The sequence below is a fragment of the Schistocerca piceifrons genome, chromosome 4 (assembly GCF_021461385.2).
Source record: "Schistocerca piceifrons isolate TAMUIC-IGC-003096 chromosome 4, iqSchPice1.1, whole genome shotgun sequence".
In the NCBI taxonomy this organism is placed as follows: Eukaryota; Metazoa; Arthropoda; class Insecta; order Orthoptera; family Acrididae; genus Schistocerca; species Schistocerca piceifrons.
In genome coordinates this window covers 607,454,316-607,474,407 of record NC_060141.1, presented here as the reverse complement: position 1 = coordinate 607,474,407, position 20,092 = coordinate 607,454,316, and the positions used below count along the sequence as shown (strand labels likewise).

The 20,092-nt window shown below is 41.8% G+C and overlaps 1 protein-coding gene across 1 annotated transcript in view; it reads right to left on the bottom strand.

The window, feature by feature from the left end:
• The window catches only part of LOC124795236 (alpha-tocopherol transfer protein-like), a 147,253-nt gene that overhangs the window by 26,370 nt on the left and 100,791 nt on the right, over nt 1–20,092 (bottom strand). Inside the window, exon 6 of the mRNA XM_047259163.1 lies at nt 16,347–16,452. Within this exon, the coding sequence (XP_047115119.1) occupies nt 16,347–16,452 (106 nt within the window). The remainder of the gene's footprint in view (nt 1–16,346; nt 16,453–20,092) is intronic.

The following is a 20,092-nucleotide window of genomic DNA, read 5'->3' as shown; positions in this document are numbered from 1 at the left end:
TACATGGGCGATACCAGAAAAATGAGGTGCCTCCGATGACAACAATATTTCAATATCTTTAACACTAAAGAAGTTATTATGTCACAGCGATATAAACATTTTCAGAATGAAACTCTGAATTAATAGCTTTTAAATCCTTCATTCACTTTCAACAAATGCTATCTCAGATGACGGAATTGCACTATAGCCCCCATCTGCGGAAGCTACGTATCTGTATTTTTTATTTCTTGATTAATGACGTCTTTTATATTTTTTTATTATGCAAATGCTTGTCAGAACGTCGTATTCTCTTCCTTTACACAGCAAATGACCACAGCATCGTTGTTGTTGTTGTGGTCTTCAGTCCTGAGACTGGTTTGATGCAGCTCTCCATGCTACTCTATCCTGTGCAAGCTTCTTCATCTCCCAGTACCTAATGCAACCTACATCCTTCTGAATCTGCTTAGTGTATTGATCTCTTGGTCTCCCTCTACGATTTTTACCCTCCACGCTGCACTCCAATGCTAAATTTGTGATCCCTTTATGCCTCAAAACATGTCCTACCAACCGATCCTTTCTTCTAGTCAAGTTGTGCCACAAACTTCTCTTCTCCCCAATCCTATTCAATACCTCCTCATTAGTTACGTGATCTACCCACCTTATCTTCAGCATTCTTCTGTAGCACCACATTTCGAAAGCTTCTATTCTCTTCTTGTCCAAACTGGTTATCGTCCATGTTTCACTTCCATACATGGCTACACTCCATACAAATACTTTCAGAAACGACTTCCTCACACTTAAATCTATACTCGATGTTAACAAATTTCTCTTCTTCAGAAACGATTTCCTTGCCATTGCCAGTCTACATTTTATATCCTCTCTACTTCGACCATCATCAGTTATTTTACTCCCTAAAAGGCAAAACTCCTTTACTACTTAAAGTGTCTCATTTCCTAATCTAATCCCCTCAGCATCACCCGATTTAATTTGACTACATTCCATTATCCTCGTTTTGCTTTTGTTGATGTTCATCTTATATCCTCCTTTCAAGACACTGTCCATTCCGTTCAACTGCTCTTCCAAGTCTTTTGCTGTCTCTGACAGAATTACAATGTCATCGGCGGACCTCAAAGTTTTTACTTCCTCTCCATGAATTTTAATACCTACTCCGAATTTTTCTTTTGTTTCCTTCACTGCTTGCTCAATATACAGATTGAATAACATCGGGGAGAGGCTACAACCCTGTCTCACTCCTTTCCCAACCACTGCTTCCCTTTCATGCCCCTCGACTCTTATAATTTTCATCTGGTTTCTGTAAAAATTGTAAATAGCCTTTCGCTCCCTGTATTTTATCCCTGCCACCTTCAGAATTTGAAAGAGAGTATTCCAGTTAACGTTGTCAAAAGCTTTCTCTAAGTCTACAAATGCTAGAAACGTAGGTTTGCCTTTTCTTAATCTTTCTTCTAAGATAAGTCGTAAGGTTAGTATTGCCTCACGTGTTCCAACATTTCTACGGAATCCAAACTGATCTTCCCCGAGGTCCGCTTCTACCAGTTTTTCCATTCGTCTGTAAAGAATTCGCGTTAGTAGTTTGCAGCTGTGACTTATTAAACTGATAGTTCGGTAATTTTCACATCTGTCAACACTTGCTTTCTTTGGGATTGGAATCCCACAGCATCAATACCCCCTATTTTGTCATACTTCCGTATTTATTTAATGAACAGTTTACTATTTTATCAGTGACTTTATTCAAATGCTGATTGCAAGTACAGTGAAAAATTTTATTTAAAATTGGTCAGTCACATTTGTTAGTGGACACCACGACTGTCAAGAAGGCATAAACAACTATTTAAACAATATTTAGCGATAACCTGTTGTCGTTTAAGGTGAGCGCAGTTAACAAAGAATGCTTGCTTATTGATTCATTAACAAACCTTAATTCGTATTCGTAGTGCATCGTCTGAGTATAATTGAATGTTTTTAACATTTAGTTTACTTAAATGTTATTGTAGTATATTAGTTTACTATGGGAAAAAGATCGCCACCGTAGCTGAGTGGACAGCGCGCCGGCTTGCCATGCCAGGGCACCGCGTTCGATTACCGGCTGGGTTGAGATTTTCTGCCGTCTGGGACTGGGTGTTTGTGTGGTCATCATCATTCTCATTTCATCCTCATTGATGTGCAAGTCGCCGAAGCAGCCCCATCTCAAAAGACTGGCACCAGGCGATCGGGTCTACCCGCAGGGAGGCCCTCGCCACACGACACTCCATTTCAGTGTGGAGAAGTAGTCACTTTGCGTCAGATCATGTCTGTATTACATAAAAACACTATATTTGTGGTGGGGATGGCCTTGAAATCATGGCTAATACTAATGAAGTACGTGAACAAATGGACACACATACACTCCTGGAAATGGAAAAAAGAACACATTGACACCGGTGTGTCAGACCCACCATACTTGCTCCGGACACTGTGAGAGGGCTGTACAAGCAATGATCACACGCACGGCACAGCGGACACACCAGGAACCGCGGTGTTGGCCGTCGAATGGCGCTAGCTGCGCAGCATTTGTGCACCGCCGCCGTCAGTGTCAGCCAGTTTGCCGTGACATACGGAGCTCCATCGCAGTCTTTAACACTGGTAGCATGCCGCGACAGCATGGACGTGAACCGTATGTGCAGTTGACGGACTTTGAGCGAGGGCGTATAGTGGGCATGCGGGAGGCCGGGTGGACGTACCGCCGAATTGCTCAACACGTGGGGCGTGAGGTCTCCACAGTACATCGATGTTGTCGCCAGTGGTCGGCGGAAGGTGCACGTGCCCGTCGACCTGGGACCGGACCGCAGCGACGCACGGATGCACGCCAAGACCGTAGGATCCTACGCAGTGCCGTAGGTGACCGCACCGCCACTTCCCAGCAAATTAGGGACACTGTTGCTCCTGGGGTATCGGCGAGGACCATTCGCAACCGTCTCCATGAAGCTGGGCTACGGTCCAGCACACCGTTAGGCCGTCTTCCGCTCACGCCCCAACATCGTGCAGCCCGCCTCCAGTGGTGTCGCGACAGGCGTGAATGGAGGGACGAATGGAGATGTGTCGTCTTCAGCGATGAGAGTCGCTTCTGCCTTGGTGCCAATGATGGTCGTATGCGTGTTTGGCGCCGTGCAGGTGAGCGCCACAACCAGGACTGCATACGACTGAGGCACACAGGGCCAACACCCGGCATCATGGTATGGGGAGCGATCCCCTACACTGGCCGTACACCACTGGTGATCGTCGAGGGGACACTGAATAGTGCACGGTACATCCAAACCGTCATCGAACCCATCGTTCTACCATTCCTAGACCGGCAAGGGAACTTGCTGTTCCAACAGGACAATGCACGTCCGCATGTATCCCGTGCCACCCAACGTGCTCTAGAAGGTGTAAGTGAACTACCCTGGCCAGCAAGATCTCCGGATCTGTCCCCCATTGAGCATGTTTGGGACTGGATGAAGCGTCGTCTCACGCGGTCTGCACGTCCAGCACGAACGCTGGTCCAACTGAGGCGCCAGGTGGAAATGGCATGGCAAGCCGTTCCACAGGACTACATCCAGCATCTCTACGATCGTCTCCATGGGAGAATAGTAGCCTGCATTGCTGCGATAGGTGGATATACACTGTACTAGTGCCGACATTATGCATGCTCTGTTGCCTATGTCTATGTGCCTGTGGTTCTGTCAGTGTGATCATGTGATGTATCTGACCCCAGGAATGTGTCAATAAAGTTTCCCCTTCCTGGGACAATGAATTCACGGTGTTCTTATTTCAATTTCCAGGAGTGTATTAATGAAACGGGAGAACAAGCCTAAACTACACTACTGGCCATTAAAATTGCTACAACACGAAGAAGACGTGCTACAGACGCGAAATTTAACCGACAGAAATAACATGCTGTGATATGCAAATGATTAGCTTTTCAGAGCATTCACACAAGGTTTAGCGCCGGTGGCGACACCTACAACGTGCTGACATGAGGAAAGTTTCCTACCGATTTCTCAAACACAAACAGCAGTTGACCAGCGTTGCCTGGTGAAACGCTGTTGTGATGCCTCGTGTAAGGAGGAGAAATGCGTACCACCACGTTTCCGACTCTGATAAAGGTCGGCCTATCGCTATTGTGGTTTATCGTATCGCAACATTGCTGTTCGCGTTGGTCGAGATCCAATGACTGTTAACAGAATATGGAATCGGTGGGTTCAGGAGGGTAATACGGAACGACGTCCTGGATCCCAACGGCCTCGTATCACTAGCACTCGAGATAACTGGCATCTTATCCGCATGGCTGTAACGGATCGTGCAGCCACGTCTCGATCCCTGAGTCAACAGATGGGGACGTTTGCAAGACAACAACCATCTGCACGAACAGTTCGATGACGTTTGCAGCAGCACGGACTATCAGTTCGGAGATCATGGATGCGGTTGTAACGTTGTTAATTTGCTATGAAAGCGGTGCTGATATTCAATATAAGCGGGTTAAAAGCCGTGAGCTGTCTGGGGAAGTTAACCTTGCATTACTGAGCAACTGTTTCACCAGGTATCCAGTCTAGCTTACCAAATTCCCAACCAGACTAACATTAATTATAATCTTTTAATAGTCATACGACAACCGGTGATATATATATATATATATATATATATATATATATATATATATATATATATATATATATAAGAGAATTTAAATAAAAGGAAATAAATCAGTTTATATTTGGACATTTATTTTAACATTGATCATTGAAATTTCAGCATATTAAACTTGAGTCATAACTAAGCTGGTACCTTATTCAGGACTGTAAAAATGTGAATTTGTAATCTTACAGAACACATCAAATATGGAGCCAAGATTGGGAGACTGCATACAACACTGCATTTATAAAATAACACACGAAGAACGTTGAAACATATGCAAGAGGAAATTAACCACAACCAACCGATTCAATTTTCAGCCAAAGAAGTTACGTTCGTAGCACAATCCTGTCCGTCATGTAATTACCACACACTGGTATACTAAATTCATACTAACTCTCTGTGAAATCTTCCCGAAAAGAATATCTGAGGCCTACTTTGATGACTTCACCACATGCTTCACGTGGTAAACTTGGTTTACACAAAGAGTGTAACTCCACAATAATTTTGATAATTAAAATACATTACATCGAAACGCAATTTCCTAAAGAAAAACCTCGAACTGGTTACTATCGTCTTACTATTAACCTGATGGGTCAAACAGTTGTATAAGCACGTGGTACTGGTCTCATAAAGTACACCCCACGTGGGTTGAACATAAAGAAATGTTACTATATTGAACAATATTGTCAAGACAAGACGTTATAATCACACGAGCATTCGCATTTAAGATTGATGATCTTAGTTAGAGTTACTGATCAACACGTGGTTCCACATTACTCACAAAGTAGTGACAAAGCAACTACCGGAAGATATTCTGAACTTCACACGCGAATTACACTGCGTTGCAATTTAAGATAACATTAGATATTTTAGAGCTAAATCTGAAATAAAGGTGATTAAATTTTCAGTTAGGCTGACCTTAAGAAATCCATTGTCCTACGGACTTAGCAGACACGCGCTTAGCCGGAGATCTAACCACTTCAGAAGCTCGCCGCGGACAGACTGACCTGCGCTCCTATGAGCGTGCTTCCCAAATACAAACGGAAGTGACCAGAGAGGCAGCTTCCTATACCAACATGACAAGGAACGGACAGGACCATACTAAGCATAGAAACCTCTCTGCTTTTAGAAAGCGTAGCTACCGGTTCCGACGTTGGTCCTACTGTTCTCTAACAGACAGGCTTGTCTGCTACCATCCAGCATCCAACTACAAATACATTTGCTCATTCATCCTCTCACACAGAAGGGAAGGGGGATGACAGTATTTTATCATATACAGGATATAAAAGAAAGCGGATGTAGGTTCCGTATGAGACTGTGTGACATGAATTAGATATAAACTGTGTTTTAAAGTGTAGTAGTGTGACAGATCGTTCTTGTTTATGTGTAAAAGTAAAACGTTTCACTGCTGAGTCTCCTCCGAGATAGTCAGAAACACCACAGTAAATAACCTGGGTGCACGAATGGCAAAAGGTAATTTTTTCTGATGAATCCAGGTTCTGTTTACAGCATCATGATGGTCGCATCCGTGTTTGGCGACATCGCCGTGAACGCACATTGAAAGCGTGTATTCTTCATCACCATACTGGCTTATCACCCTGCGTGATGGTATGGGGTGCCATTGGTTACACGTCTCGGTCACCTCTTGTTCGCATTGACGGGACTTTGAACAGTGGACGTTACATTGGAGATGTGTTACAACCCGTGGCTCTACCCTTCATTCGATCCCTGCGAAACCCTACATTTCAGCAGAATAATGCACGACCGCTTGTTGGAGGTCCTGTAGGAGCCTTTCTGGATACAGAAAATGTTCGACTGCCGCCCTGGCCAGCACATTCTCCAGATCTCTCACCAACTGATAATGTCTGGTCAATGGTGGTCGAGCAACTTGCTCGTCACAATACGCCACTCACTACTCTTGATGAACTGTGGTATCGTGTTGACGCTGCATGGGCAGCTGTACGTGTACACGCCATCCAAGCTCTGTTTGACTCAATGCCCAGACGTATCAAGACCCTTATAACGGCCAGAGATGGTTGTTCTGGGTACTGATTTCTCAGGATCTATGCAACAAAATTGCGTGAAAAATGTAATCACATGTCAGTTCTAGTATAATATATTTGTCCAATGAATACCCGTTCATCATCTGCATTTGTTCTTGGTTTAGCATTTTTAATGGCCAGTAGTGTAATTATCAAAGAATGAAAGAAAATTTCGAGTCAAACAGAGAAGGTATACGGGTTAATACTGAAGAGTTACAGGAAAGGTAGGCTCTAATACTGAGCAAATTAAGACTGATTATAAAATGTAAAATAAAAAGTGTGCACTAATCTTCAGCAGACATAAGGAGAACAAAGGATCAATCAAAATATTGAGCTGACAAAAAACAATATAGTGTAGAAATGCTAATGATCGATACAGAAGGGGGAAGTATAGAAAGTAGTGAGGAGGTGCAGAAGGCCATCACAAGGGGGGATTTGAACTTACTATTGCTGTAGCACCACTATTGGTGCTGAGCGGAGCACAGACGTCACAGTACCAGTCAGTTGTTATCTAGAGTACGTCACAGTAGTTAAGTAGAGGCCTATAGCTGAACCTATTGGCAAAACAGCACATGCTAAACCAGAAACTAGAGTAGACTCTTAATCAGGCTTATTTACAACGAATATACAACATGATTTATGGTAACGTGATTGTTGAGTAACTGGATGAGCCAGTTATACAACTCACTAGGGACAATAATGAAAATGAATAATTAATTAATGAGAAGGTAGGTAATCATCTTAGTGGGTCAGAGTAAGCGCAAAACTGCTGTGGTTCCCTTTGTTCAATGTTAATGACTCTTTTAAAGTGCTGTGAGAACAAGGCGTAATGTTTCAAAGCATGTTATGTCGTTTCTGAAAAATGAAGAGTTTGTTTCCGTTGTCATATGGTCGTGAGGTAGAGCTTCAGTTAAATTTCTTTGATGATATCAAGAGAACTGGAATTCTTGTATATTTTGGAGTTTGTGGGTTTGATGTGAGAGGTTCCCTGCATGTACCGCCACATGATTCGAGTCACATGGAACCAAATGTAAAAATGTGGAACACAATTACTGGACAAACAGGTACAAAATTTGGAAGATTTATGCTGGGCTCAGTTTCAGTAAATGAGGAAGTACCATATTTTTTGATGTTCAATCACTGTGACTTATTTAGTGTTTGTATTTATGTGATACTTAAGTATCTTTGTATAAATAGGCAGCATCAGTAGGTTCCATTTTGAGTACAATTTTCATACGTTAAGATGTTTGTATGAATCAGTGTTCATTGATGCGGTGAGATAGTTTCTTCCACATGACTGGCAACATATTATGACGAATTCTTGAAAAGTTTGAGTGATTATGGAGTGTATAGTGATTTCTGTTAATGGGATTAATGAGATAGTGTAGAGTGATCTTAGAAATGTTTGATTCCGAATGTGCTTACCATTCGTAGTGGTACATTTTCTTCAATATACTTTTTTTCAAATCCACCCTTACGGCTACATCGATACGCTGCAGTCTACTGTTTGGCGCGTGGCGGAGGGTACCCTGAACACTACTAGCAACTTCCTTCCCTGTCCCACTCGCAAATAAAACGAGGGAAAAACGACTGTGTGTATGCCTCCGTATGAGCCCTAATTTCTCGTACCTAATCTTCGTGTTCGTTATGCGTAATGTATGTTGGAGGTAGCAGAATTTTCGTGCAGTCAGCTTTAAATAGCGGTTCTCCGAATGTTTTTAATACCGTTTCTCGAAAAGAATTTCGCCTTCCGTCAAGAGATTCTCATTTTAGTTTCCGAATCATCTCTGTGACTCTTGTATGTTATTCGAACCCACCAGTAACAAATCTAGCAGCCTGTCTCTGAACTGCTTGGATGTCTACCTTTAATTCGACATGATACCGATCAGGGACACTCAAGCAGTACACAAGAATAGGTCGTACTAGCGTCCTATATTCGGTCTCCTCTACAGACGAACTACACTTTCCTAGAATTCTCCCATAAACCGAAGTCGACCATTACATCTGCCGCGCGGGGTAGCCGCGAGGTCTTTAGCGTCCTGTCACGGTCCGCGCGGCTCCCCACCGTCGGAGGTTCGAGTCCTCCCCCGGGCATGGGTGTGTGTGTGTGTGTGTGTGTGTTGTCCTTAGCGTAAGTTATAGTAGGTTAGATTAAGTAGTGTGTAAGTTGAGGGATCGATTACCTCAGCAGTTTGGTCCCATATGGTCTTACCATAAATTTCCAATTTCCATTACCTTTCCTACTGCAATCCTGCCATGCTGGTTCCATTTCACATAGTTTCTCAGGGTTACGTCCAGATCCAAACGACGCGACTGTGACAAGCATGACACTGTTAATGTTGCATCCGAACATCACGGGCTAATTTCTCCTACTCGTCTGCATTAACTTCGTTCATTGCTAAGACAATTTTCTAAAGGCTTTGTGCAACATCGTCTTCGAATATCGTGACTGGATTGACGATTATGTAGCGTTAAGCTGCCACAGAGGTTTCCTCGTGTAGTTTTAGGAACATTATGATGTCCGGAGGAGAGAAGCTGATAGAGGGTCAAGACACTCCCCTGTCCTTGGGGTGGGAAACTGCTCCTGAAAGGCAGAAGAATCATCAGGCAGAAGAATGATCAACGGTATGAAGATGCAGTGGCCAATGGAAATGACTGCATTACAGACACGTAAGCTGCATTCACAGGACACGTGCTCTTTAACTGAGAAAGTGTCATGATGATCTCTACATCGGTGAAAGATTCCGGACTAGACCCCTTTCTAATCTGTGGGAGGGGACTGCCAAGTGGGAGGTGATCAGAAAACAGGATAGGATAACGAAGAAAAGGGTAACGCACTAGGAATTTGGACGTACAATGCCAGGAGCTGGAATGTGATGGGGAAGCTTGCAAAATCAGAAGAGAGACAAGGATAGGTTTATTGTGGACATTTCGTATGCAATGAGTTTTAATGTTAGGTGTAACTGTAGCGTAAGAAGACGTGTTGTTTATGGTTAGCCTTAATTTAATGATGTTCACTACGAATAAGGGACCGTCTTATTCAATGGGGACTGGTCTTTGAGCAAAACACGTGTACAAATGATCAGACGCGTTGTGAATATTTACATTTTCCTAAACTATCTGTCAAGATAAAGTGTTGTATCTCTCTTTGTGTATTGAGTAGTGAGTTTTGAGTGTGTTATTCATGTTATTCCTTTTCTCTTGGCCTGCATGACATGAGTAAAAATGGTTTCTTTGCTCAGTGACAGCCAATGACATCAACCTCTTGAGTGAATAGTGATGTTACTACAATGACGGAAAACAATCGCAATACCGAGAAAGAGTTACCCAACATAAACAAAGGTTTCTCCATTCGGAAGATGCTTATTCAAATTTCGCACCAGTCACTTACGAATCACGATAGTAGCACGACTATGAGAATGCAAATCATCTTTGCATCGAATACACGTAGTAACGGTCGAGAGCGGTAGTTACCTTTGAGTTATGGCCTGCTGAGTTAATGTTAGTCAAGAATGCGTTCAAAGCGACAAAGAAACTATTATCAACAAGTCACCAGTTGTTAACGAAATCGTGTAATAGAGCTACGAGAAGCTCGATGTTCCTTGTGCCATATTGCGGAAAGACTTGGCATGAATGCGGTCGTTGTACATGATAGCAGGCAGCGTTGGTCACGAGAATGCACGGTGGTAAAATGACCGGGCTCCGGACGGGAGGGGAAAGACCATCATGGCTCTGGAGCGTCGTACTGCATCTGCAGCTGCAGTTCGAGCAGCAGTTGACAATACAGTCACACAACGAACTGTTACAAAACGGTTAAGTCAAGGACAGCTACGAACCAAATGTCCTGTAGTGTGCATTCCACTGACACCAAAGCACCACCATTTGCGACTTTTAGTGATGTCATGCGAGAGCTCTTTGTGGGACAGGAACCACGTCTATTTTGTTTGCTGATGAAAGCTGGTTCTGCTCAGTGCTGTTTGTTGGTTATGAGGAGTCCCACCTGATTGTGTGCAAGATTCACTGGACCTGCACATTGGCCGCGCGGGGCAGCCGCGCGGTCTAGGGCGTCTTGTCACGGTCCGCGCAGCTCGCTCCGTCGTAGGTTCGAGTCCTCCCTCGGCCATGGGTAAGTTAGAGCTCGCTCCGTCGTAGGTTCGAGTCCTCCCTCGGCCACGGGTAAGTTAGTTTAAGTTAGTTTAAGTTGGACTGCGCAGTGTGGAGGCTTAGGGACCGATGAGCTCAGCAGTCCCATAAGACCGTACCACAAATTTCCAAAAATTAAGACCTAGACATGGACTTATGGGCTGTGATGCGATTTCGTATGACATCAGGAATACTTTCATGGATATCCCACGCACTCTTGTCACTAGTTTGAACATTACTTTACACAAACGAGTATGCAGGAGCGATCTGTATTTACTTTCTTAGGAGAAGAAAAACTCCTTAGCCAAGACCGCTATAAAATACTGTATTGTGGATAACCGGTTTCGGTAAACTATGTTACCACCGTCAGATCTGTAATGACGTTACAAAAGGTGATACAAACGATCAAACAATTAATGCCAGATTAACCCATAGAGGAATCAATGACAACATACCTTCGACAGGTTATTATAAACATCCTGTGCCGGAGGCACACAAAATCTTACCAACATATGGCATGAATGATGTGCTGGCACGTCAAAAGTAAAAGTTAAAATTACTATGTACACACATCATCACAACATAGCATCCATATAATCACACGTTATGCCTACTAGGGCGCCACAGAAATGGCACGACAGGCGTCGCTGCAGTGCATAGTCTCTACCACCAAAGGTCAAATACGTAATTTAAAACCAACCACGATTTCAGGTGTAAAAGTTTTGAAATGTTAAAAAAAACTTCTTGATGATTTCTCCTTGACAAAACATAGTTAAGATATCCCATACATCACATTTACGATAAATGCAATACATCATCACAAAACTGCAAGTACCTTTATGACAGCATGGTTAAGTAAGCGCCAGCATAAATACCAAAGAAAATTAAAATTTTTTAAATATTACACAAATAAGTTAGACTGAATCCCTAAATAACTTACAGGAAATTATTAAAATACAGTGGTGTTCCACCCAAGGTCTGGAACTAGCGCAACTAATCTTAAAATTATACTACTACAGTGCAACACACAAAGCTTAGAGCACTGAAAGATTAGGCTATGTGATTGCCTATATCAAGGCCATAATTACTACGGGGCATGCCAACAGAAAACGGTCAAAAATGCTTACAGCTTACATCTCAGATTGAGCGGGTGGACGTCTGTAACCAAATAATACTGAATAAAAACCCTACGAAAACACATTCTTTTCATTACATGAATATTAATTACGAACTAATACATATCGATGCCGAGGAATATTTTCATGTAGCCAACTATCTGTCTTCATCCATCAACATACACTTACGGAATCCAGTGCGGATGGAACTCTGCGTAACTTATAGAATACGCCAGAGATCCAGCATGGACTCAATAATTGATACTAGAATACATGGAAGCTCCGATTAATAAATCGTTCTATTACACAATTATACCTCGAACTCCACGTACATCAGCATATAGTACCAACACATCATTCATGTCAAATTTTCAGCACCTGGGGATTTTTCGAAAAATTTTGAGCGCCTCTGCCACAAGATGTTTATACAAGATGTTTATAATAATCTTTACGAAGGTATGTTGTCATTGATTCCTCTATGAATTGATCTGGAATTAATTGTTTAACGGTTTGTAGCATCTTTTGTAATGTTATTGCACATCCGATTATGGTAACATAGTTTACCGAAACTGGCTTCCACAATACAGTATTTTATTGCGAACCTGGCTAAGAATTTTTTTTTTCTCCTAAGAAAGCAAATTTATACGTCAGGTTGGAGATTGGATCCGTTGTGCTGCCATTCCTGAATGGCATTCCAGGTGTGATTTCCAACAGGATAACGTTCGCAAACATACCACTGGTGCAACCCAACACGCTCTACAGAATGATGACATGTTTCCTTTGCTTGCTCCGTCAACAGATCTATCTCGAATCTAGCACACAACGGACATCATAGGACGACAACCCCAACATCATCCGCAACCGGCATTAACTGTCCCTGTATTGACCTACCAAGGGCAACAGGCATAGAACTCCACCCAAAACACCTATACTTCCACTTGTACAACAATTCATGCATTTTCGCATGCCTGCATTCAGCATTGTGGAAGTTATACCGGATGTTAATTGTACCACTTCTTATAGTGAGGTTTTTGGATATTTTGTTTGAATTAAGGACATCACTATTGGTGGGGTAATGATTAAGCAACCCAAATCACACTTTTTTATTTCGACTACATTAAGATTCTCAACCTATGTTTCACTACAATTTAGGAAGGCAACTAATACAGGGGATAGGCAAAATAATGTGAACACCTGGACGTACTTGGGAATGGTTTATTAATAAGAGGTTGGACCCTCATTTGCCCGCAATACAGCTGCGATTCTTCTTGGAATACTGTCGTATAATGACCGTATAGTCTCCAGTTGAATGTTATGCCGTTCTTAGTTCAGAACCTCTTCTACTTTCTGTAGGGACGAGGGTGGCGGAAATCTGCTCTCCAAAAATTGCCCACAAGAGGTTAGATAATGCTGAAGTTTAGGGACCGTGTTGGCCAGGAGAGACGCTGAAGTTCAGTTGCATGCTCCTCATACCACGATTGTGCTGTCCAGGCTGTGAGAATATGTGCATCGCTCTAAAATATAACATCATTGTTGGGGAACAACATTTGAATCATGGTGGTCACCTGATCACCTAAAATGTTCACATAATCGTTGGCTGTAACACGGCCTTTGAGAGTAATGATGGGATCAGCAGAATACCATGATATCGCTAACCACATGGTCACAATTCCACCTCCATGCTTAACCGTTGGAATCAAGCAATCAGGGTTGCAGGCATCTTTCGGTGTTCTCCAGATGTAAACCTGGCCCGATGTTGGAAATAACTAAACGTTGACTTGTCGGACCATATGACGTGTTTCCATTGATCAGCTGTCCAGGATTTATGCTCCTGACGTCATGTGTTACGCTTTCTTGCCTTGGTTGTCGCCACTAATGGTTTCGGTATAGCACCTCGTCAATGAATATTCGCTTTATGGAGTTCTCGGCGGACAGTGTTGATAGATACGGGGTCTCAAATATGGCTATTGAGCTCTGCAGTCACTTTAGCTGCTGTAGTCTTGTGTTGTTGTGACACAATTCGTATTAGCATACGTCGACCTCTGTCATTTAGTTTTGGTTTGCTCCCACTATTACGTTTATAAGATGATGTCCTTCCATGTTTTGTGTAGGCTGTCATGACTGTTGAAACAGTTGCTCTTGAAATATTCAGTAAGTTTGTTGCCTTGGTTACTGAACCTCCAGCCAAATGGACCCCCTCAGTCTGCCCTCTTTGGAACTCTGTTAGGTCTTTCACTGCACGTCGACCTCGGCCTCCGAATGCAAATATGATGTGTGTACTACTCGTAAACAAACTGCACGGGTGTCTAGTCCGTATCGAACACGCATAGTCCAGCACTACGCGTGCCTTAACTGCGTTGTTCACCGTTAAACACAACCATCTCATTACTACCACCGTTCGCATTATGTTGAATATCCCCTGCAGTTATTTCTTTGAGAGTGTATGAGAGGCCACAACGTGTGCGTGCGTGGTCTCGCGCGCACTTGTGTTTGTGTGTGTGTACATGATGTGTGGCCGCCAAAGAACTAAATGAATGCGAGCTTATAAGAAATTATTGGCAGACAGACGGCAATTGAAGAAATATATATGGGACACAGATATAAAGATTCATGCCTTTTGGTAATGTGGTGGCAACCATTTTTAAGGTAGTTACGTATGAAAAACCGATCCAAAAGGTGAGATACTTAAAGTTACATATTTGAAATTGAGATTTTTTTATGTTCTTCACTGGTGAACTAGTTCATGACAGTTCTTTCCTTTTCCATCTTCTCTTAATCACTGGTGTGTAACTTGTTGTAGGGTATTCAGTGAATTAGTATGTCTGAGTTAATTCTTATTTAGAAGTGTAGAATGAATGTTTCCCTGCACGAGAATTGGTGACAGTTTGATAATGTTTCTTTCTTTTTACTGGAGTTGCCTATGTGATTTGTGGAGTATTATTTAATGCTTTAATGACTCTTGTTGTAGTGGATCTTCCAATAAGGACGGTTACGTATTTTTTGTGTATTACATGGCTGTGTCACTGTGCCTTCAGTTTGTTTTTTCTTGGCTAGTCCTGGAACCGTTCTACCTTGTGTTCGCTCGAGACGTTGAGTTGACGAACATTTTTTATATGATTAGTGGTAGATGCTCAAGAATATGGAAAAATAATTGTTTTATGAATGAATTAAATTTGTGCTGAGGCTGTGCATGCGAATATTTTATCTTGTTTGTGTCGTATCATTTGTAAGAGACTATGGAACTTGTATGCCAGCTCTAGGTGCTGAAGTGATGAACATTTTGTTCTGCATTATGCTGTGATAACGCTACCTATACGCGATGAAGCTGTGCCTATGCAGCGGCCGGAGTGGCCGAGCGGTTCTAGGCGCTACAGTCTGGAACCGCGCGACCGCTACGGTCGCAGGTTCGAATCCTGCCTCGGGCATGGATGTGTGTGATGTCCTTAGGTTGGTTAGGTTTAAGTAGTTCTAAGTTCTAGGGGGCTGATGACCTGAGAAGTCAAGTCCCATAGTGGTAAGAGTCATTCGAACCTTTTTTTTTGTGCCTATGCAAAAGAGCGTACTTTGATGCAATTCACGTTGAGGCAAGAGCCACAAGATCGTTTACCAAACACACTTAGTTTTCAGTAAGTAAAGTTGCAGGGCATATCTTAATGATATGTGACACATCCTTACAACGGATGTTTTGAGCTGCTATAACTTAGCGTTGTACATTTTCGCGATGTGCCTATAGGAATAAATTACTGGACCTATTTATCTGAGGTGGCCTGGTAGGGGAGAGGAAAGTTAAAGGAGGGTCAGTTATATGAAGAACCCTGCAGCAGGCTCAGTATTATTGCAGTACATTGAAAGTGCTGTTATAATACGACTGGACTTAAATCCCTAGGCAATTCACAACCAAATATCCAACGATGCCTTGTCATTGTAGTTAGCGAGGGCGCAGCGTAAGGGAAAAATGTTGGTATTGTAACTTATTGTAATGCATAGCACAGGTTATTGAGGAAGCTAGGTGCCTTTTCTCGTTGAACTTTGTCTCGTTATTTCAATGTATTATTATTATTATTATTATTATTATTATTATTACCAGTATTATTTACGGCAATGTAGTAACTAAGCAATGGAAAATGACAGCACATAAATCTTGGAACATACATTAAATTTCGTAGCTTTTGATTCCTGTAGATGCACACACAAAAGATCAAATGAGACAAAATATAACATTGAGTGCTCTTAAGGTGGGGGTAAAAACGTTATTACTTTATCTCTGTAAGCTAACTGTAGAAACTAATTCGACACCACCTTCACTCTCTGAAAATGAGATTTTCACCCTATCAATATACGTAACATAAATCCAGAAATGTTGGCGTCGCCGAAAAATTGTAAAATCAGTATATACCATAAAGTTTTTCAGCAGGTCCAGCGGATCCTCCGAGTTCATCTGGTACAAGCTCCCGTGGAACATAGTCGAAAAGTGTTTCCGTGCCTGGTAGATGAGTAACCACCTGGAAAATAATGAAGTTTCGTCAGCTACTGATTTTCTTACAGTTTAAAAGCAACAGAGGAGGAATAATTTTTCGAAAATATATGATCCCGTTTCCGCTTTACTGCACTTCGACTTAGAGGCTTTGTTAGAATTTTTAGAATTCTTGCACATCTTAGACTCATGTGGTACTGCTGATATTCAGAGAAAAGGCTGAGTTTCAAATTAAGCTAAGTATAACCAAATGTTGGTGAAAATAATTTTACTGTGTCACAGCAGGTTTTCTTAGGATGTGTAGGTCTAACTGACAGAAACTCCGCAGCTATCTAGTCTAAATTCCTTTAAGAAATAATTACCCATTATCAGAACGTTTTAACTGTTATCATTTGTCAGATTTAAAGTTCACCACTAAAACGGATACCATAGCGGTGACAGTGTGTACTTGATAGAAATGGTTGTCTTCAACGTAGGATTAGTTTACAATCTTCATAATATGCATCCATTCTTTCCATTACCTTTTTTTGAGGTGAGGTGGAACTGGTTTCCTTTAGAGTAGGACCCTTATAAATTTTCAGTCACCTGGATGCGTTCATTCCACTACCTGTTAATTGACATGAGTGAGTTCCCAGTGTTTGCATTACAAGAAGGCTCACACTTAGGGCCCTCCGTGTAGAAACAGTAAAACAAGTGAGTATTGGGAATGTAGACCAATACTGTTGGTGAAGAGCTGGTCTCCAGCCGGCTACAGAAGACAATGAGTATGATAGTCGTCGAAACGCTGCGATATTTTAACATTCTCACTCGACTGACAAACCATTAATTTTTAACCAAGTGTGGACTGGCTAACTCTGAACCAATTATTACACCCCTGGTAGTCAGACTGATTTAATTTAGTCACTCAGATAGTGCTAAGTATCTAGGGGTCTGAATGATTAACAATAGTTGTAGACACAAAGTTGCAGTTCCTTATAAATCTGCTATTTTGTGCATTGTGACTGATAAAATATTTAAAAGCCACTAACTATCAGAAGGAGGGACGACTAGTGTATATTGTCCGGTTGCCAGGACAGCAGGGTCATTAGGAACAAAGCACAAGCACAGAAAGGTCGTGCACTTTCAAAGGAACCAGTCGAAGTAATTGGGGAAATCACTGAAAACCTCTACCTGGATGGTTGGTCGGTTATTTGAACCGTTTCTTCCCGATTTCGATTAAGTGTTTCAACAACAGCACCACCTTGTCGGTCCCATAACTGTCATGCAACCTGAATGATACTTGTTTCCCATATTCAAATATTTTGGTTTCTTACTCAAAGCGCCATTCGTAAGCTCCAGTACATGATCTAAATATGGATTAGAAGGATTTACTTATATTATTCTTAAGCATATTCTGGAAGTTGCTACCAAATTTAATACCATTATCATAGAATACCAGTCTCACTACATTATCTGCAGAATATTGCTTATGACATCTTAACATCAAAGAAGTTGATGTGGTAAAAATTAATCTTAAATGCTCCTGGCGAAGTTGACGATTCTTCCTGTAAAGCAATTGTCAGTGATAAACTGGAAATTCTGGCAAAAACCGTGCGATTTTATTTTTTAAGTCGTCAATAAAATGGCTCAAATGGCTCTGAACACTATGGGACTTAACTGCTGAGGTCATCAGTCCCCTAGAACTTAGAAATACTTACACCTAACTAATCACACACATCCATGCCCGAGGCAGGATTCGAACCTGCCACCGTAGCGGTCGCGCGGTTCCAAACTGTATCGCCTAGAACCCCTCGGCCACTTCGGCCGGCAAGTCGTCAATACTTAGACTACTTTTAGGCTACCATCTTCTTTTACTATCTTGTGGTGCCTTTTTATCTTCATGTAATAGCTACGACCAGAAACCTCTGTAATATGGTTTGAATACCGTCGTCTTAGATTACCCCAATTTCTCCGCTCTACGGCCCTCTTCAGCGATATGGTAACAGTTTCTGAACGCCACAACCGGTGTCACCTAACCTGTCCCTTGTTATGGCAAAGGCGTTCCGCAGACTTTTTTCCTCACATTGATTTTAGTGCATTTTTATGATCATCTGACCAATTAATACTTAACGTTCTTCATTATAATCACACTCAAGCTGCTTCTCCAGATTTACGAGCAACCGTGTTTGACTTCCATACAACTCAACGCTGCAGATGCGTAAGTTCTGGAACTACCTCCTCACTTCCTGATCAGTAAGTAAGATCGACAGAACTCTTTCACTGAAGACTTTTTTGTTCAGTGCTAGTTTATTTCTTGCTGCATGTTAATCTCACTTACTAGATAGATTTCTTTCACTTCCAATATTGACGTTAAGGAAGTCTTCTTTGTGCTATACTTCGCTGCCTTTATCTTTTCTTCGTTTGTCTTTCTCTGCTAAGGATGCAGTTCATTCACCTCAATAGGTCTTCCAAGAATTCATTCCTTCAAGGAATTTGTTGTTAGCGTGCCTTGATGTTGCTGTCTCTTCCCCTTTTAACTTCGTCTTCTGAAATCTTCCATTACCTCTTTCATTATCCATCACAGCGTACGGCATGAACACAGCTGTATGAAGTAATAACAATAAATAAAATGTCTCAGCTTCTTGTTATGGTGATACAGATCTTATTGCATGATTGGGTTTCAGGACGTGACGATGAGGCGTGGAGTCGCTAAATCGAACATGCACTGAGCTCCTAATAGGTAACTGTTTAATTTGTTGTTGTTTTTGTTATCCTGTAACTATCTTTATTGCTTCCCTGACGTACGTTGGATAGAAATTCTGATAAGCTACTGTCTTGCTTTACAACATTCTTACCATTAATAATTCTTTCTCCAACTTCCACCTAATTACCATCACTTAAGTTTTGTAAATATCGTAGGATGTCTGTACTTCATTTCCCATCTTGTAAATATTCTGATTTTGTTTATTAATACTTTGTAAAGGCTTTACCTACGTTCACAAGCAAGAGGAAATCTGAGTCTTTTTCAATTTGCCATTTCTATCGTATATCCGATCAAAACCTGACGGCGAGGGGATTAAAACCTTGAAAATTTGTGTGGAGTAATGCACTTAAGCTTTTCACTCTGAGGACTTGTAACTATCACCTTCATACGTATTTGACGCCATTGTTTCTAAAATCTCCGAGACAACGAGCTAGTGCTTCAATAATCAAATGGAAACCGCAATCATTTAAAGAAGATGGCACTAGACAAAAACTTACGCACATACTTTTAACTATAACCTTCTTATAACCCACATTCAGAGTTGCATACTTCCTCTCGAATTATCTCCGCAGATTTCTTTCGGAACTCTGACACTTTTCTCTATCTCGAGACCTTCGGATGTGGAATTCCAGCATGACTATTGAAGTCGTTCATGTATAATATTCATTAATTTTCACTCCAAAGTGACGAAATTTGAAAATATTTCCTAGTATAATTAATTTTTTTGCGGTTTTTACTCTTTTCATGATACACCGAATTTTGTGTACGCTTGCATCTACTAATGAAGATGAGAATTTCAGATGTTGTAGGGACAATGTGTTATATGGCATTCAGATACAGAAGAGAATCTTAGTTCCCTTTCTCGCCTTAAGGGTTCGCACCCAATGTGCGATCATTCCATTTGGATTTATCCTTTCTTTTCCCA